The sequence below is a fragment of the Rhinoderma darwinii genome, chromosome 3 (assembly GCF_050947455.1).
Source record: "Rhinoderma darwinii isolate aRhiDar2 chromosome 3, aRhiDar2.hap1, whole genome shotgun sequence".
Taxonomy (NCBI): domain Eukaryota; kingdom Metazoa; phylum Chordata; class Amphibia; order Anura; family Rhinodermatidae; genus Rhinoderma; species Rhinoderma darwinii.
In genome coordinates, this window is record NC_134689.1 from 262762538 (window position 1) to 262784043 (window position 21506).

Here is a 21506-nt window from a genome sequence, read left to right on the forward strand (position 1 = left end):
TAATGTGCTTCTTTTTGAGCCACTCCTTTGTTGCCTTGGCTGTATGTTTCGGGTCATTGTCGTGCTGGAAGACCCAGCCACGAGCCATTTTTAATGTCCTGGTGGAGGGAAGGAGGTTGTCACTCAGGATTTGACGGTACATGGCTCCATTCATTGATGCGGTGAAGTAGTCCTGTGCCCTTAGCAGAGAAACACCCCCAAAACATAATGTTTCCACCTCCATGCTTGACAGTGGGGACGGTGTTCTTTGGGTCATAGGCAGCATTTCTCTTCCTCCAAACACGGTGAGTTGAGTTAATGCCAAAGAGCTCAATTTTAGTCTCATCTGACCACAGCACCTTCTCCCAATCACTCTCAGAATCATCCAGATGTTCATTTGCAAACTTCAGACGGGCCTGTACATGTGCCTTCTTGAGCAGGGGGACCTTGCGGGCACTGCAGGATTTTAATCCATTACGGCGTAATGTGTTACCAATGGTTTTCTTGGTGACTGTGGTCCCAGCTGCCTTGAGATCATTAACAAGTTCCCCCCCGTGTAGTTTTCGGCTGAGCTCTCACCTTCCTCAGGATCAAGGATACCCCACGAGGTGAGATTTTGCATGGAGCCCCAGATCGATGTCGATTGACAGTCATTTTGTATGTCTTCCATTTTCTTACTATTGCACCAACTGTTGTCTCCTTCTCACCCAGCGTCTTACTTATGGTTTTGTAGCCCATTCCAGCCTTGTGCAGGTCTATGATTTTGTCCCTGACATCCTTAGAAAGCTCTTTGGTCTTGCCCATGTTGTAGAGGTTAGAGTCAGACTGATTAATTGAGTCTGTGGACAGGAGTCTTTAATACAGGTGACCATTTAAGACAGCTGTCTTTAATGCAGGCACCAAGTTGATTTGGAGCGTGTAACTGGTCTGGAGGAGGCTGAACTCTTAATGGTTGGTAGGGGATCAAATACTTATTTCTCTGTGCACAATGCAAATAAATATATATAATTTTGACTGTGTGATTTTCTGTTTTTTTTTAAATATAATCTATCTCTCACTGGTAAAATTAACCTAGCCTAAAAATTCTAGACTGTTCATGTCTTTGACAGTGGGCAAACTTACAAATTCAGCAAGGGATCAAATACTTATTTCCTTCACTGTATATATATATATATATATATATATATATATATATATTAGTCCTTTTCAATGAATTAGAATATCATCAAAAAGTTAATTTATTTCAGTAATTCAATTCAAAAAGTGAAACTCATATCTTATATAGATTCATTACACACAGAGTGATGTATTTCCAGCCTTTTTTTCTTTTAATGTTGATGATCATAGCTAACAGTTAATGAAAACCCCATATTTGGTCTCTCGGAAAATTAGAATATTAAATAAGCCCAATTTCAAAAATGATTTTTTATACCAAAATGTTGGCCTACTGAAAAATATGTACAGTATATGCCCTAAATACTTGGTCGGGGTTTCTTTTACATGAATTTCTGCATCAATGCGGCGTGGCATGGGGGAGATCAGTCTGTGGCACTGCTGAGGTGGTATGGAAGCCCAGGTTGCTTTGATAGCGGCCTTCAGTTCGTCTGCATTGTTGGGTCTGGTGTCTCATCTTCCGCTTGACAATACCCCATAGATTCTCTATGGAGTTTAGGTCAGGCGAGTTTGCTGGCCAATCAAGCGCAGTGATACTGTGGTTATTAAACCAGGTATTGGTACTTTTGGCAGTGTGGGCAGGTGCCAAGTCCTGCTAGAAAATGAAATCAGCATCTCCATAAAGCTTGTCAGCAGAGGGAAGCATGAAGTGCTCGAAAATTTCCTGGTAGTCGGCTGCGCTGACTCTGGACTTGATATAACACAGTGGGCCAACAACAGCAGATGACATGGCTCCCCAAACTATCACTGACTGTGGAAACTTCACACTGGACCACAAGCAACTTGGATTGATGCCTCTCCACTCTTTCTTCAGACTCTGGGACCGAGATTTCTAAACAAAATGCAAAATTGACTTTCATCTGAAAACAGGACTTTGGACCACTGAGCAGCACACCAGTCCTTTTAACCTCTTAACCCCTTCCCGACATTTGACGTATCCATACGCCAAAGTCGGGTAGGGGAAGTATGGAGCGGGCTCACGCAGTATGTTACAGCCGACACTTCAGAGTAACTAGCGGCATCGCGCTCGAGCGCGATCCCGCTAGTTTAACTCGTTAAATGCTGCGGTCAATACCGACCGCAGCATTTAAATCGTAAGAAAGAGGGGGACGACCCCCTCTAACAGCTCATCACGCCCCCCGCAACGCAATCGCGTGGGGGCGATGGTTGCTATGTCTGCCTGGGGGCTTAATGAACGCCCCCACGTCCGCCATCTTTGTACACCTATTAAGCCTTGCCTCCGGCAGGGTTTAATAGGTGCCTGTCAGAATCACTATATACTGCAATACATTAGTATTGCAGTATATCGTGCAAGCGCTCTAACGATCGCTGGTTGACATCCCGTAGGGGGACTAATAAAAAAAGTAAAAATAAGTTAAATAAAGTTTTTTTTTATTAAAACTTCAAAAAACCCCCCTTTTCCCATTTCCCCCCTAGAGCATAGTAAAAAAAATAAATAATAATAAATAAACATAATTGGTATCGCCGCATCCGTAAAAGTCTGAACTATTACAATATATTATTATTTAACCCGCACGGTGAACGCCGTAAATAACAAAAAAAATTGTAAACGCCAGAATGTGTATTTTTTGGTCCCCTAATCCCCCACAAAAAATGAAATAAAAAGTGATCAAACCATCGCATGTACACCAAAATGGTATTATTAAAAACTACAGCTTATCCCGCAAAAAATAAGCCCTCATACTACTTAATCGACGGAAAAATAAAAAACTTATGGCTCTCGGAATTTGGCGACGCAAAATAAATTTTATTTTTTTACACTAAGGGTATGTGCACACGAAAATGTCAATTACGGCTGAAATTACAGAGCTGTTTTCAGGAGAAAACAGCTCCTGCATTTCAGACGTAATTGCGCGTACTCGCGTTTTGCGTGGCGTCAATTACGGACGTAATTTAGAGCTGTTCTTCATTGGATTCAATGAAAAACGGCTCCAATTACGTCCCAAGAAGTGTCCTGCACTTCTTTGACGAGGCTGTTATTTTACGCGCCACCTTTTGACAGCGACGCGTAAAATTACAGGTCGTCAGCACAGTACATCGGCAAACCCATTGAAATACGTTTGCCGACGTATTGGAGCCGTGTTTTCAGGCGTAATTCGAGGCATAAAACGCCTTAGGTTTTTACATGTAAATGTAGTTAAATATAGAAAAAACGATATATATTTGGTATTGCCATAATCGTATTGACCCACACAATAAAGTTAACATGTTTTAATTGCACAGTGAATTCCGTAAAAACGGCACGCAAAAAACCATGGAGGAATCGCTGTTTTTTTCATTTTCTACCCCACAAATATTTTTTTTTCCCGTTTCCTAGTACATTATACGGCAAAATAAATGTTGCTACGAAAAACTACAAGTCGTCCCGCAAAAATCAAGCCCTCATAGTACTATATCGATGGAAAAATAAAAACGTTATGGCTTCTGGAATGTGGGGAGGAAAAAACGAAAATGAAAACCTGAAAGTTGTTTTTGACGGGAAGGGGTTAATACTGAAGGTGTTTTAAACCTTAGTGACAAGAGCAATTTTCGCAGTTTTGCTATTCACAGATGTAACGCAGTAGAACTCTATGTGTTTTATGTATCGATGTGAATTTTGCACTGTTTTCTTGGGACATGTAGTGCTTCTTTTTTGTGGTATATATGTATGGGTAACATTTTTGTTACTTTTTTTATAGCCGTAGAAATACAGAAAGAAAATAAATATTTAGATTTTTCATCATTTAAAATGTAACAGTTTGAAAATAAAAGTAATTGTATCATACAAATATATTGAAATATATTTTTTCATTTATCCTGATCATAAGGACACCTGACTTGGAGGTGTAGTTTATTTTTTTTGACCAGAAATATAGTATAAAACACAAGTGCCCCTTTTTTCAATTGCGCACTAAAAGGTCTTAATTTAGTTTTTTACACCATAGTATTAATGTATGGGTAATGGACTTGAAGTCCAATAAATAATGGTAAAAAAACATTGTGTTCTACAAACTAGACACTCTAAAGTGTATTTCTAGCAGTTAAATTTATGTTTTAACCCTTCACACTTTTTACATAATTTGCCGAAACTTGGGCCAAAAAAATGTAAATTGCATATTTTTTTACAAAAGTGGCACTTTTCTTAAGCCATTTCGAAACACAATATGACATACTGGTAAAAGTGACACCTTTCACATTCTGCTATTTCTCCCGTGTACAGTGATACCAAATATGTGTGTCTAATCTATTATATGGACCCGTTACAGGGAATATCATAGAAGGAGTCCATTTTGGCTTTTTGGAGACATTTTTACGCCAGAGCTGATTTTAGGGAACCACGCTATACTTGCCGTGGTACTGCAGGTCATTTTGACAAGTATAAATGTCCTGCTAATATTCATCTAGGGGTATAGTGAGTATTTTTAATAGGTTAATAGGTGGTAAGAAATAAATAATAGTTTTTCCCAGAAAATACAGTATTGCTGCATTTTTACAGTGAAACATTATCCAATAAGCAATCCTCCCTTTTGGTTCTCCCTACAAAAACAGTGTGAAAGTAAATGAGTTAATAATGCGGGTAATCTAACGGTCTTTGCCTTCATAGGTTCTAAAGGCAGATGTGTAGCCTGTACCGCTCTCACAGAGCTTGTCGATTTTAACCCCATATTTTGCTCTCTTTGAGGGGATGTACTGGCGGAATGAGAGCCTGCCTTTGTAACTCATCAGCGATTCATCCACCGCTAGGTTTTTTTCGGGGTTGTACACCGGCATAAATGACTCCTCCAAAATTTTTATCAGGGGCCTTATTTTATACAGGCAGTTATGGCCTGGATCACTCACTACGGGGGGGGGGGGGCCTGGTGATTGTCGTTAAAATGAAGGAAGCGCATTAGCACCTCATATCTGCTTCTGGTCACAACGGCTGGAAAAACAGGTGTGGCAAGTGTAGGGCTTGTTGCCTAATATGACCGGATTGAGGGCTTTTTTAACTAACCCCATGTTGAGGATGAACCCCAATTTTTTTTTAAGTTTGCCAGTATTTGTGGGGTGCCACTGCTTTGCATAGGAGGATGTTGGCTTTTCAGCAAAGAATTGGCGAGCATACAGATTGGTTTGGTGAACAACCAGCTCCAATAGTTCATCTGTAATGAATATTTTAAAAAAATTGAGGGCTGTAAAATTTTCCACATTAATATTTATCCCTGGTGTGGCAATAAATTCTGGGATATTAGGGGAAAATGACTCTGTGGGTACCCACTCAGTATATTCTGGGGGAATAGAGTGGGCCGTGTTTTGTGGTACTTCTGCGACATGCCCTGTGCTTGTGGACTCAGCAGCGACACTTGAATTACAGAAAGCGTATCACTGTCGTCGCTATCACTGGTAGACAACATTTCTACCTCGGACGCGGTTTCTGTATCGCTTTCATCAGAGTCAGAAATTAACATGGCGTATGCCTCTTCCACTGTGAACCTTCTATGGGCCATTGTAATTACACACACGTACGACAAAGACTGTAACCAAACGCACACGCAGACAAATGTATTATTTTTTCTTTACTTTTTTTTTTCACAGACAAAAATACACGGACGTCACAAAAGCACGCGTCACAAAAAACTGATGTCGAACAAACACGTAGACTATAAAACTTTTTTTTTTACACAAAAAAAATACACAGTTGTCACACACATACGCTACACAAAAACCCTAGGCTAAACCTAGACTAAACCTAGGCTAACCCTAGACTAAACCTAGGCTAACCCTAGACTAACTCTAAAATAGAACCTAGACGCGTTGCGGAATTGCTGTGGAATTCCGCTGCGGACAGTCCGCAGAGGAATTCTCCAGTGGCCATTTTTGACATTTGTTTCTATACATTTTTAGGAAAGTTAGTTCAGATGTTGCGGAAAACTCCTCTGCGGACCATAGGCTGCGGTGCGGAATTTTCTGTCCGCAGCATGCACTGTCTGTTGCGGAGAAGAAGCGGACTTTCACTGCGTATTTCAGCCTTTGCAATGCAAAAACTGAAATATATGGCAAGTCCGCTGTCTTTTCTGCAACGTCTGAATTACCTGTCAAATATGCAAATGTTGGTGCAGATTCGTTGCGTAATTGACTCGAATCTGCACCAACATTTGAAGCAGAAAAACTCTTCCACGTGTGAACGTGCCCTAAGGATAACCCTAGCCTAGGTATACAATTGAAGTTTAAATAACGTTTATATATTAGATTTGGTGTCACTGTAAAGCTGGGTTCACACGACCTATTTTCAGGAGTAAACGAGGCGTATTTTGCTTCAATTTACGCCTGAAAATACGGCTCCAATACGTCGGCAAACATCTGCCCATTCATTTGAATGGGTTTGCCGACGTACTGTGCCGACGACCTGTAATTTACGCGTCATCGTTTGACAGCTGTCAAACGACGACGCGTAAAATAAAAGCCTAGTCAAATAAGTGCAGGACACTTCTTTGGACGTAATTTGAGCCGTTTTTCATTTATTCCAATGAAGAACAGCTCACAATTACGGCCGTCAAAGACGCCTCGCAAAATGCGAGTATGAGCAATTACGTCTGGAATGACGGAGCTGTTTTCTCCTGAAAACAGCTCCGTAATTTCAGACGTAAATGCAGTTAGCGTGTGCACATACTCTAAAATTCTCTCTCTGTCTCTTCTCATACAGAGTAACAAATGTGAGGAGAGAGAGAGAGACAGGTAGGAGAAACACTGTTATTCATTTTGTGATCACTGTGAATGGTTCCTACAGTGATCACATGAACGGAGACCACTGTTATTGGTCCCCGATCATCACTCTGAAGCCAAGGCTTCAGAGACAGATTACCCGATTACCGTGAAAAGCGCTCCGATGCGGCTCCCTCCCTCCCAAACTACTCAGATGTGGCGCTTGCTATTGAGCGCCGCATATGAGGGGTTAAAACTGATCGGAGGCCACTGATCGGCTACCACTGTTACCAGGAGCCCGGTCTTCAGCAGCACCCCGCACGATGCAGGGAAAGCTCTTCTGAAGTGCCGACGTGAAAAGCCGACACTTCAGGAGAACTACCCTGAACGGCCGACGTAAAAACACTATATGCCGGTCGTTAAGGGGTTAAAGGCTTAGGAAACCTTTGCAGGTGTTTCATGTTGATTCGCTGATTAGAGTGTGACGCAATGAGTCTTCAATCTGCAACTTTTACCCAATATTCAAATTTTCTCAGAGACTAAATTTTGTGTTTTCATGAACTGTTAGCCATAATCATCAACACTAAAAGAAAAAAATGCTGGAAATAGATCACTCTGTGTGTAATGAATCCATATAATATGAGTTTCACTTTTTAAATTGAAATTACTGAAATAAATTAACTTTTTAATGATATTCTAATTCATTGAGAAGGACTAGTGTGTGTGTGTATCAGCTCTTTCACCTATTTCCTTGGAGTGCTGTCTCTTTATTTGAATTTTTGGATCTACAAGGGTTCCTAGCCTCAACCCAGGAGGCTTGAACCCACTGCTGTAGCTGTGCTGCTTTACTATTTTTCCATTATATATATATATATATATATATATATATATATATATATATATATTTGAGCAGCTGATGTTTCCCCTATAATTGACATTTATACAACTTCATAAATATCAATATTATTATCACACAAGCAATCTGACTAAACTGATTATTCATTGCTGACATATTAACACATACATAGCATAACAAAGAAAATTTATTTATGTACAAACAAAGAATAAAACAATCTGTGATCTGCCATCTGGATACAACTTGGCATTGGTTTTATTTGTTTCCATCGTCTCTAGAATGGTGAAATAACAATGTGCTGGTACAGTAATACTAAGTGTAGCTCACCTGTAATATGTTATCATTATAATCTTTTGCTATTAAGCCCTTCAGGACGCAGCCCTTTTTCAAATTTTCACTTTTGTTTTTTTCTCCCCACCTTTCAAAAGCTATAATGTTTTTATTTTTCCGTCTATATCGCCATACGAGGACTTGCTTTTTCCAGGACAAGTTGTAGTTTTTCATGCCACCATTTATTGTACCGGATAATGTACTGGGAAGCTGAAAAAAAATATTTGTGGGGTGAAATGGGAAAAAAACAGCGATTACATCATATTTTGGGGGGTTTTGTTTTTACGGCATCCATCAGGCGGTGAAAACTACATATTCACCTTATTCTACAGGTTGATACGATTACGGCGATACCAAATTTACTTGTTTTGTTTTATGTTTTACCACTTTTAAAAAAATAAAACCATTTGCTAAATTAAAAAAAACTTTTGTGTCGCCGTATTCTGAGAGCCATAACTTTTTTATTTTTCTATCAATTTAGTGATGTGAGGGCTTAAGTTTTGCAGGGCGAGCTGTAGTTTTCACCGATACCATTTTGGGGTATATGCGACTTTTTGATCATTTTCTTTTTCATTTTTTTGGAGCGCTAAGGTGACCAAAAAACAGCAATTTGCATGTTTTATATATTTTTTTTACAGCATTCACCGATAGGGTTAAACAATTGTGATAGTTCAGACTTTTACAGACATGGCGATACCAGTTATGTTAAAAATGGGAAAAGGTTTTTTTTTTAAAACTTTTAATACTTTATTGTTTAACAAAAATCTTTATTTAACTGTTTTTTACTTTTTTTATTAGTCCCCCTAGGAGACTTGAAGCAGCGATCGCTTGCATGATATACCGCAATACTAATGTATTGCAGTATATTGTGATTCTGACAGTCTCCTTTGAAGCCGGAGGCAGAGCTTCAAGGGAGTACAAAGATGGCGGACTTGGGGGCTTTTGTTCGGCCCCAGGCTGCCATGGCAACCGTTGTAACCGGCCAACCATGCCGCGGGGGGGGGGGGCGCGATCGCGTGTTTAATACACCCGCTGTGTATGGAGCGAGCTCATGGGCTCGCTCCGTACTTCCCCTTAACCCTCATCATGTACAGTTACGTGATTTTGCGTTTTGCGTGAAGGGGTTATACATAAATCATAGTTGCATAGCATAGTTGAAAATAAGATACAAGTCCATCAAGTTCAATCTATCATTTTCTTGCTATGTTGATCCAGAGACGAACAAAAACAAAACCCACGTGGTCTTACAGATTACTTTGTTAGAGGAAAAAATCTTTTCATCCACACGCTGCAGAATTGCCATGTTTTTTCCGGCTGAAGTTTCGGACGGAAAAAATGCAGCAGAATACAGTAGCAACATAGTGGATGAGATTTAACAGATCTCATCCACATGCTGCGTAAAAATTCAGAGAAGAAATTGACCTGCGGTGCGTATTTTTCGTTCCGTAGCATGTCAATTCCTGATGCGGAAAGTGGCCGGAATTGCTGCGTTTTTTAGAGGAGATGTCTCCATTTCCTAACATTGTGAAAAACGCAGCAATTTACGTACCATTTTCTGCCGTAAAAAACACAGGAAATGGTGCGTTTTTGCAACAATTCCGTTGTGTGTGGACAAGCCCCTAAATTTTGGCAATAAGATGAACCCTCCGGTTGAATAACCCACTAGGAGAACATAACATCTATAATAACGGTGATGAAATCATGTGAGAAAGCATCTATGTGTCAACTAGACTTAAAGGGTTTGTCCACGATTAGACAACTGATGACCTTTCCATAGGATAGGTCATTAGCATATGATCGGTGCGGGTCCGACACCCGGACCCCGCACCGATCAGCAGCTCCAGGTGCCTCTGGGCGCTGGATGTTTTGAACGGTATGCAGTAGTTGTAGCCTGAAGCAGATGGCTCCAACCACTGCATAGCGGCCGTGCTGCAGAACTGCAGCTATGCTCCTATTCACTTGAGTATGAGCAGAGCTGCAGTACTGCAGCTCGACCGCTATTCCATGACCGGGTGCCATCTGTTTCCAGCATGGAGGTCCGGTGCCCGGATGCAGCCAGAGCAGCTTATCGGTGCGGCGTCCGGGTGTCGGACCACCACCGATTTTACACTGATGACCTATCCTGTGGATTATGAATTATTGGTTATTATAAGATACTGCTTATTGTTAGACTATGCTTGCATGTTAGTCATATTTTCCTTATTTCTGCTCTGTCATAGGAACAGAAAACCAAAAACAACAACATTTCCGGATCATCTCATGACGGACACCAACGGCGCCCAGCAGAACCCATCGACTTTAATGGGTTTTATCAGATTTACGACATTTCCATTGCATAAATAGCGCTGCACGCTGCGCAATTTTGTCCGGGATTTTTGATGAAAATAAAGCCTTAGATAATTACTTTTTTGATAAATGCTTTCATTTGCATCACTCCCAAAAGAAAACATTTCATACATAGAAATATTTACTGTGCTTCTAGTTAAAGGATAAATAAACTTATAATAAAAGTTTTGACAAGTCATAGATCTGTGCGGGTTCGAGCACTGAAAGCTGCACTGATGCTAAAACAAAGAGGCAGAAGCGCTTAGGTCAGCACTGTGCCGCTTAGTTTTTGATCGGATTTCCTCGGAAAGCCAAGCGAACGGTGTACTGACTTATAGATTTCCTATTGGGCCGTATTTCCGAGGAAAGCCAATCAGAAAAGAAGCGGCACCGTGTTCATCTGAGTGCTTCTGCCGCTTCGTTTTAGCAATCGGTTGGGGTCTCAGTGCTCGGACTCCCACTGATCAAATCTTCTAACATGTCACTATGAAATGTCAAAAGATTTTTAAAAGTTTACTTGGACTTTAAGGAAAGCCTTTACAACATACTGTAAAATGGCTAGTGCCTAATACGCCACAACAACACTTTTGCTTCCAAAAGCTGATGACTGATACAAAGCAGTAGGCACTCATATGTCTCTGGCATAAAGTGTCTTTATCAAGTTTCTCAATTGATCTGTCAACACTGTATATTAGTATATTTTAATTAAATCAATTCTATATTTCATTTAATTACAATTACACAACCACTATTGATTTTAAATCCAGTCTTCCCTTTTCTTCAGAAGTTAAATGGTCATGTTACAGTCTCGTCCATTGGCAATCTTTGCTCCCTCCTTGACTGACTCCAATCATCTCGAAACACTGCCTGAAAAATTGACAGTAGTGTTATTTTTCCATCTTGGCCATGACGGCCAACCAGGAAATAGACAAATGGGTTTATGCTACTATTAAAGGTGCAAAACAGAGAAAAAAGGTCCATGATGGGAAAGGATGGCAAAGCATGGTGTTTGTACCATACGAGCAGTAAAACCCTCATGGGCATTCCAAACATTAGGAAAAAAAAGACTGTTACTGCAATGACAACATATAGCTTCTTTGGCTGGCGTTGCTGAGAACTTGTCCAAACTTTGAGGAGCAGGATAAAACTTGAAACTGTCATGGACGGTATAAAAACTGCAAAACTAAAATTGCATATAATGATGAAGATGGTTTTACATTCCCTACTGGACTCATTAAGTATACCTTTACGATTGTAGGTTATACTGTAACAAAATGAAAACTCAAGTGCACAAAGAACACAAGAAATTATCCATATAAGAGTACATACAATAGAAGACGTGTGCTTAGGTCTGTTACAATGATACCATATGGGAAAGAGCACAGACAGGCACCTCTCTATACTTATAGCCGCTAGAAGACATAGGCTAGTGTTGTAGCCAAAGAGACAAGCTAGAGTTAATATACCTATCAAGTTAATGACATGTAGATCCTCATATTGGGATTCCAAGTGCGGAATCAAAGCAAAAAACAATGCGAAAATGTGTAAAACAAAGGCAAACAGCAAAAATGCAGCATCAGCCAGAGCAAGGTTAAAAATATAAATGGAGGAACTGGTTCTCTTAATCTTAAATGATAGATACCAGACCACAAGACCATTGCCAACCATTCCCAAAACTGACACGACTATGGTCACTGGGGAGATCATTATATTGAATACTGGTTTAAACAATAAGGTATCATTATTCCAGTATGGTGTCCCTGTCATGGAACTTCCTATACTTACGTTTCCTGATTCCATTTAAATCAAGTTAAAAAAAGGGACATTGATAAAAGAAGAGATTAGGATATAAAATGGAATAAATAACATAGAAAGTAAAGTATTGTGCAATGCTAAAGAATGAGTAATGCTACCAGTGATCATATAGGAACAAAGCAACCAGATTCTTTATGATGTATTAGAATGATGAAGATGTTTCCGTCTTTTTATTTGTTTAGGTTGATTGGCAAACAGTCTCTGAATTATATATTTCTTCCAGGAGCAAACACGTTTAGCTTTGGTGGTCGTGTATCATCTGCTGCCTTTACCACCATTGTTTCTGTGGATAAGATAAAAATGCAATACTAATCAGTAAAAAGGTAAAAAAAAACAAGCACTGGCAAGGCTCTGCTAGTTTAGTACATGAATTATATCATTTTTTCCTCCAATTTACAGTTATCCTACAAGCTTTCCCAAAAACACTGAATAAGGCTGTGTTCACATCAGTATTGCCCTTCCGTTGAGGGGTTTCATCGGAAGTTACCGTCGGGTCAACCCCTCAACGCAAAGGCAAACGGAAACCTTAGCTTGACCATTGATATCAAACGTTGCTAAAGGTTTCCGTTTGTCATCGTTGTGACAGGGATTCGTTGTTTTGACAGAATCAATAGCGCAGTCGACTGAGGAAACCTCTGACGGTACCCCTCAACGGAAGGGCAACGCTGACGTGAACACGCCCTAAAGCTAATGATACCAAAGTAAGCCGTGCACATCAGATTCATCTATTTAATGCTCATAGATACTAGCAATGTATTTGTATATAACAAGACAGAAATTCCAGTAAATGGATCACTTTTGTATTTTTTGCGGTATTTAGGTCTTTTGAAGAAGAGACATATTCTATTCCCATTTACTGACATCTCAGAAGATGACTGGTGATATATATATATATATATATATATATATATATATATATATATATATGTATATATATATATATATATTACAAATAGAAAGACATAAGATGGATAGATAGATCCATCATTCATTATTCACATAATGTAGCCCTGTGCTTTATACTATACAGAAAAATGACTGACTCAACATATTATTCGCAGGTACACTGCACAGAATTACCTGCAGCGGGGGTGCACAACCTTTTCTGGTCCGAGGGCCACATTGCTAGATTGTACCACTCCCAAGGGCCTTGATAAAACTTATAGGGGTATTCTCATCTGAGACATTTATGGCAATTCAACAGTATATGCCATAAATGGTGGTTACATATGGCTATGGAAGTTATTGTAACAGCCAGGGGTAGGATCCGGCTGGTTCGCCCCGGTTCCCCTGAACCGGTTGTTAAAATTACAGCCGGTTCGCAGACCCAGCTGAAGCAGGAAACCGGAACCGATCCCCTGCACTCAATTGTATTCACGTCCTTAGGACGCGGATACAATTTAGTTCACTAGCACTGCCCTGGCGAGGCACATGATGCCTAGCCATTCAGCGCTTTAGTGATTATGCAATCGGCGCGATGACATCATCGCGCCGCTGCGTCGTTCCGCTGGAGGACTGGTGTTGTTGGAGGCCAGCGTGGCAACGGGACAGGTAAGAATATAATATTTTTTTCCTTTTATTCTGGGCAGTGTTGGGGGCCTTAACTATAGGGGACAATAACTACAGGGGAAGGACTATGTAGGGGACAATAACTAAAGGGTAGGACTACATAGGGGACAATAACTACAGGAGAGGACTATATAGGGGACAATAAATACAGGGTAGGACTATATAGGGGGCACAAACTACAGGGGAGGACTATATAGGTGGCACCAACTACAGGGCAGGACTATATAGGGGACAATAACTACAGGGGAGGACTATATAGGGGACAAAAACTAAAGGGGAGGACTATATAGGGGGCACTAACTACAGGGAATGACTATATAGGGGGCACTAACTACAGAGAATGCTACTATCTACAGAGAGACACTATAGGGGGTTTTACACTGGGCAACTATCGGGCAGACCAGCGTTCTTAGAATGCTCGCTGACGCTTATTGCCTTGTGTAAACAGGGCAGCGATCAGCAGATGAACGAGCAAATGCTCAATCATCTGCTGGTTGTATCGCCTTATAAAAGTAAAATATTATCGTTGTCGGCAGCACATCTCACTGTGTAAATAGGGGATGCGCTGACGACATGATAGTAATGTATGGGGAAGAGCGTTCGGAGTAACGACCGCTCGTCCCCATCCATAGCTCTGTGTACAGTGTTTAGTACTATTATATGCAGGGGCACAGTGTATAGTACTATTATATTCAGGCGCACAGTGTATAGTACTATTATAATTAGGAGTGCAGTGTATAGTACTATTATATTCAGGGCTACAGCATATAGTACTATTATATTCAGGAGTACAGTGTATAGTACTATTATATTCAGGAGCACAGTGTATAGTACTATTCTATTCTGGAGCACAGTGTATAGTACTATTATATTCAGGAGTACAGTGTATAGTATCATTATATTCAGGAGTACAGTGTATAGTACTATTATATTTAGGGGCACAATGTATGATACTATTATATTTAGGAGAATAGTGTGCGGCAACATGAGAATTTTATCTTCGTTTATATGTGCGGAAATGTTGGAAAAGTGAGAAGCTGAAGACATCTGAGCGGCAAACTGCAGAAATGGGTCGTGGCCGGGAGAAGTCATCATAGAGGACCAAAGAAAAGAGAAAAAGAATGACTCCAATCTGAGAAGTCGTCACCGGTGAGTCACTAAATCACTAAATGTAAATGTTTATTCTCTCTGTGACTGATCAGTACTATCATTCCTTTTTTGTGAAACAGCAATTCCCAGCATATCCTTACCATCATTCTGGCTATACTGGGAGCTGTAGTTTTATGCCGTATAAACTTACATGACAGGTGTTAAACTGAATTTGCAAATGATCGCTGTACTGACCTGCATTTGTGCTTGTGCTGTATTTATGTACTGAGCATTGTTCTGGTGCTGTATATATGTACTGAGCTTCGTACTGGTGCTGTATATATGTATTGAGCTTTGTGCTGGTGCTGTATATATGTACTGAGCTTGGTTCTGGAGTTATATACATCATAACAACCAAGCTCAAGACATATAAACACCACCAAAGAGAAGCTCATAACATATATGCAACTCCAGAACCAAGGTCAGTACATATATACAACACCAGAACAAAGCTCAGTACATATATACAGCACCAGAATCAAACTCAGTATATAAATTCAATAGCAAAACCAAGCTCAGTACATAAATACAGTACTGAGCTTTGTTTTGGTGCTGTATTTATGTACTGAGCTTGGTTCTGGTGAGCATATATGTACAGAGCTTTGTTCTGATGCTGTATATATGTACTGAGCTTGGTTCTGATGCTGTATATATGTATGAGCTTGTTCTGGTGCTGTATATATGTACTGAGCTTTGTTCTGGTGCTGTATATATGTACTGAGCTTGGTTCTAGTGCTGTATATTTGTACTGAGCTTTGTTCTGGTGCTGGATTTATATGCTGAGCTTTGTTTTGGTACTGTATATATGTACTGAGCTTGGTACTGGGGCTGTATTTATATGCTGAGCTTGGTTCTGGTGCACTTTATATGTACTGATCTTGGTTCTGGGGTTGTATATATGTACCGAGATTGGTTTTGGGGCTGCCTATATGCACTTAGCTTGGTTCTGGTGAGTATATATGTACTGAGCTTTGTTCTGGTGCTGTATTTATGTACTGAGCTTTGTTCTGGTGTTGTATTTATGTACTCGGCTTGGTTCTGCTGCTGTATATATGTACTGAGCTTTGTTCTGGTGCTATATATATATGCACTGAGCTTGCTCCTGGCACCGTATCTGTGCATTAGCCGGGAGAGTTGTCACGGCTTACTTTGCACGCCGCACTGTCCTCCACCCTTCTCACATTCCACAGCCTAACTAAATAGGCTGAGCACACTTGGGATATTGAATGTGTGCATATAGGTCTGTACGTAATGGGTGAGTTTAATATAATAAACGTCGGTAGGTAGGTATACTACGCTTATGTAATTATATACATAGTGTGGAAATTCACATTAAAACATTCTGGACAGGGAATTTCTTTATTTAGAGTCCACTTTAATATAGGGCGTATTTGGAATATTGTAATTGTTTTATTTAATTATTAGAATCACTTTCCATGGCGCAATACAAACACCGCGACCCCCCCCCCCCCCCCACCCCCCGACGCGTATATCTTTGTCTGCAAAGCAGGGAACCTGTTGTTAAAAATTTGAATCCCACCCCTGGTAACAGCCAAGCATTTGACAACTCCCATAAACTACAATGTAAAGAGCCAATCCCACTCCCCACTTCTCCTCTCACCTCTGAGCCATTTATGGTATATCATGTCTATTCAATAAATGTCTCATGGGAATACCCGGTTAAAGAACCAATCTGGATAAAACTGATACACATGGATTAAAAGAACACCAAAGTCAGAATTACAGTCATAGTAGGCAAAACATATACCGATATAATGAAAGTCATTTAACCCCTTCCTGACATTTTACGTATCCATACGCCAAAGTCGGGTAGGGGAAGTATGGAGCGGACTCACGGAGCGAACTCGCTCCATACGATGCTGGTGTCGGCTGTTACAGCCGAGACTTCAGAGTAATGAGCGGCATAGCGCTCGAGCGCGATCCCACTCGTTTAACTCGTTAAATGCCGCGGTCAATAGAGACCGCAGCATTTAAATCGTTAGAAAGAGGGGGTGACCCCCTCTAACAGCTCACTGCACCCCCCGCAACGCAATCGCGGGGGGGGGGGAGATGGTTGATATGGCTGCCTGGGGGTTTAATGAAGGCCCCCAGGTCCGCCATCTTTGTACACCTATTAAGCCTTGCCTCCGGCAGGGCTTAATAGTTGCCTGTCAGAAGTCAGAATCACGATATACTGCAATACATTAGTATTGCAGTATATCGTGAAAGCGATCTAATGATCGCTGGTTGAAGTTCCCTAGGGGGATTAATAAAAAAAGTGAAAATTAGTTAAAAAAAGTTTTTTTTTTGTGTAAAAAAAAAAATATATATATTAAAAGTTCAAAAAAAAAAACCTTTTCCCATTTTCCCCCTAGAGCATAGTAAAAAAAATTAATAAATAAACATAATTGGTATCGCCGCGTCCGTAAAAGTCTGAACTATTACAATATTTCATTATTTAACCCGCATGGTGAACGCCGTAAAAAAAAAATTGTAAACTCCAGAATGTCTATTTTTTGGTCACCTAATCTCCCACAAAAAAATGAAATAAAAAGTGATCAAACCGTCGCATGTACACCAAAATTGTATTATTAAAAACTACAGCTTATCCCGCAAAAAATAAGCCCTCATACCACTTAATTGACAGAAAAATTAAAAAGTTATGGCTCTCGGAATTTGGCGACACAAAATAAATTTTCTTTTTTACACTTAGGTTTTTACTTGTAAAATATAGAAAAAACTATACATATTGTATCGCCGTAATCGTATTGACCCGCAGAATAAAGTTAACATGTTGTTTTAATTGCACAGTGAATTCCGTAAAAACGGCGCGGAAAAAAACATGGAGGAATCTCTGTTTTTTTTTCATTTTCTACCCCACAAATATTTTTTTCCCATTTCCTAGTACATTATATGGCAAAATAAATGGAGCTACAAAAAACTACAACTCGTCCCGCAAAAATCAAGCCCTCATAGGACTATATCGACGGAAAAATAAAGAAGTTATGGCTTTTGGAAGGTGGGGAGGAAAAAACTAAAATGAAAATCTGAAAAAGGGCTGCGGCGGAAAGGGGTTAAACACAGTTCATAAAAAATTTCCTTGCAATGGTAGGTGACAAGTCAGATTAATCTGTACGTACATTAAAAAATTCTAAAAAGGCAATAAATGTATGGAAATAGTGTACAGTATATTTGATACACCCATAAATAATATTATAATAGAATAAAGTCTATAATGGACTGGCATTCATTGCTATCTATATCCAATTGAAGACCATTCTGTCAAAATAATTGACAGATTTGTAGTTTACCTCTGTTACAATTATGGCAATGTGCCTTACAGCAGTTCCTTCCAAGATTGCCGAGATACGACTGGTCCACTCTGTTATATATACAAACATAGTAACTATAGTAAAGCACCGCTTAATCACTAATAAAAGATATACACACATCACTAGCAAGCAGTATAGTATTAAGAAAAATTATCAAAATCCTGAATGTTTAATGCTTGAATACATGCAAGAGAACACAATATTACATTTACAAGTTTGAAATATTAAGGGAAAAATGTCCAAGCATAAACACTTTGTCTGAGCCAAGATTATAGTAGAATAACTGAGAAATCTACATATCCAACAGATATTTTTTTATTTTTTTTGGGTAGAAGGGGATTATGAAAAAAATTATTCTATAATGTTTTTGGAATATAACCAAGCTGAGTCAGTTTTGACTGGAAATTTGACTTCTACTACCCTCTTGGTGGTCCGGTCTAAAGCTGGCCATAGGGCAACATTAGGTAGCTGTCAACTGAATGATCGTTGGTTTCTGACTTTGATATTGATGGCACAGCGCCGTACATTTGGTAGTGGCTGTGCCTGGTATTGCAGCTCACTACTGTTCATTCCCATTCAAGTAAATGGAACTGAGCTACAATATCAGGCACAACCACTACCAAATGTACAGTGCTGTGTCTGGCATACAATGAAGGGGGCATGGTGGAGCGCCGCTGCTCCTTCAATGAGCTAATCGGTAGGGGTGCTGGGAGTCAGACCTTTACTGAGCTAAAGATAGACTAGACAATCAATATCAAAGACCCGTAAAAAAAAAACCTTTAACATTCCATATTTAGCTATATTAAATGCATGAGGTGGCGGGGATAATTGGCTGCTAGACACCTTGTGTGTCCCTTTGCCATCCAAAATCCAAACGGTCATATCTTTGTTTGCCTCAAATGCTGAAATGTGTGTCAGCCACGGATATTAGATAGTTAGCAGATCCCATCAAAATCAACCAGAAATACACTATATTTTCTATTCCTCTTGGCTGCCCTGCCTAGGTGGCATAACTATGGAAGCATAGTAATAACAACCAGCTTATGCAGCCTTGTTCACTATAATAATGGGTCTACTTTATCAATTTGGAAGGATGAGGGAGAATACTTGAGGGTGGAAAACTTGAGGGCATTGGGGCATGAGTTTGGAAAAGGAATTTCTAGATAGTTGATGTTTGCATATTTATTATATTGTACTAATGTAAAGATATTCATATAGTAGGAATGGACTTCAAAAAACATTGATGCATTTTCATGATAATATAAAAAATGTGCAACTGTTTATAAATGTATTACATAGGGTATGTTTACACACAGTGGTCAACTTTTCATGTGTAATATGCGAATTTTGCTACACATTGCGTTGCAGATTCACAACAGAATTTAACCTATAACATTGAATTGGTGAAATCCGTTGTGAAAATCTGTGGCATTACCGCAAAATAATTAGCATGATGCAGGTTGAAAGTGAGCAGAATGCTTGTTTTTCTCTACATGTGGATGGGGTGTTCAAAACTTCACCCACATGCATTGTACTATAAGGGTATGTTCACACGGCCAAATTTCAGACGTATACGAGGCGTATTATGCCTCGTTTTACGTCTGAAAATAGGGCTACAATACGTCGGCAAACATCTGCCCATTCATTTGAATGGGTTTGCCGACGTACTGTGCAGACGACCTGTTATTTACGCGTCGCCGTTTGACAGCTGTCAAACGACGATGCGTAAAAATACAGCCTCGTCAAAAGAAGTGCAGGACACTTCTTTGGACGTTTTTGGAGCTGTTTTCTCATAGACTCCAATGAAAATAGCTCCAAAAACGGACGTAAAAAACGCCGCGAAAACGGCGTGAAAACGCCGCGAAAAATGCGAGTTGGTAAAAAAACGTCTGAAAAGCAGGGTCTGTTTTCCCTTGAAAACAGCTCTGGATTTTCAGACGTTTTTGTTAACTACGTGTGAACATACCCTTAGAAGTTGTGGTTTTGCACCGCAAATCCGCAGCATGAGAATTTACCCATATAGTACTATATATATCTTTATGAGAATAAATATTATTGTACCAGTAATGTGGGTACCTGAAATAGTGTTGCGCTTCAAGCCTTAATTTACTTGCTGTCTATCTTCTATGCAAGGAGTTATATGCTACTTAATATAAAAAAGATTATATTCTTGTCTTCATATTGTGTAGCTCAGATTTCTGAAGCTTTTCCTGGAAAAAATAAAAGTAGGATTAGATTATCAGTATTTTGGAGTAATAAATGTGTAAGTAACAATAATGCTGTTCCCACAGTCACAGCTCATAATACTTTATATACAGCATAGCTATTACATGATCACATCGTGACATATGCATAAATACAGTGGTGTAAAAAGTATTGGCGCCCACTCCTGATTTCTTGAATTTTTGCATATTTATCACACTTAATTGCTTTAATCTGTAATCAAAATGTAATAATAAGATAAAATAAAGTTTTAAATGATCATTATTTAAGAAAAAGAAATTATCCAACACTAACTGGCCATGTGTAAGGCCTGATTTACACGAGCGTGTGCATTTTGCGCACGCAAAAAACGCGGCGTTTTGCGTGCGCAAAATGCACTTAACAGCTGCGTGTGTCATCAGTGTATGATGCGCGGCTGCGTGATTTTCGCGCAGCCGCCATCATTATGACACTCCGTTTGGATGTTTGTAAACAGAAAAGCACGTGGTGCCATAGCACTTATTCCTCTAATTCCACAGGGGTTTCTATTTCCATTCATAAAAATACACCCCTTAAAGATGAAGCTTCAATGATAGACAATATGGGGTGATTTATCTTTTTGAAAGGCCATGTCTTTGATATGAAAATCACATTAGCTGCAGCAGGGCCAGGAAACAAAACAAGAATCACAAGCAAGGAGGAACAGGAAAGGCAGGTATAAATAGACAGAGGGCGGGAGCTAGCTCCGTCTGGCCAGGCTGTTATAGGCTCTCCCACTCCTAAGCCTGCCATCCTGAGTGGTGGAAGATGGAGTCAGTCTCACAGACATAGAAGCAGGTGCAGGCTGATTACCTATGGGCGTGGATACAGACGCTGTGCCTGGTCAGTCAGGCATACCTACATGGCAATACGGGATCTAAGTTGATGTCTAGGTTGATCAAACACAAATAATCCAAAGTATTTATAGAAGCCATTAAAAATGCTCCGCTTACAGTCAAAGCTTTTTAAGCTTTCTATTCAACCCTATATAATTTGGGGGATTCCTCTGGGGGGACCCCTATTCCACTGCATGAGAAAAAAGAGAAAATGGAAGT

At 39.8% G+C, this 21506-nt stretch overlaps 1 protein-coding gene and 1 long non-coding RNA gene across 2 annotated transcripts in view; one reads left to right on the top strand and one right to left on the bottom strand.

Moving 5' to 3' along the window:
- LOC142748061 (uncharacterized) overlaps positions 1–10406 on the top strand; it is a 31824-nt gene extending 21418 nt beyond the window's left edge. The window contains exon 3 of the long non-coding RNA XR_012882127.1: positions 10240–10406. This is a non-coding gene — a long non-coding RNA (uncharacterized LOC142748061). The remainder of the gene's footprint in view (positions 1–10239) is intronic.
- A 583-nt stretch (positions 10407–10989) lies between these two features.
- Positions 10990–12145, bottom strand: LOC142748062 (mas-related G-protein coupled receptor member H-like). The gene has a single exon (XM_075855185.1). It carries the CDS (start codon positions 12143–12145, stop codon positions 11141–11143), a length of 1005 nt encoding a protein of 334 aa, XP_075711300.1. The 3' UTR covers positions 10990–11140.
- Positions 12146–21506: the final 9361 nt, after the last annotated feature.

Bases quoted from the DNA above. Each gene is read 5' to 3' on its own strand.
- LOC142748062 (XM_075855185.1), bottom strand. From the start codon at position 12,145: ATGGAATCAGGAAACGTAAGTATAGGAAGTTCCATGACAGGGACACCA.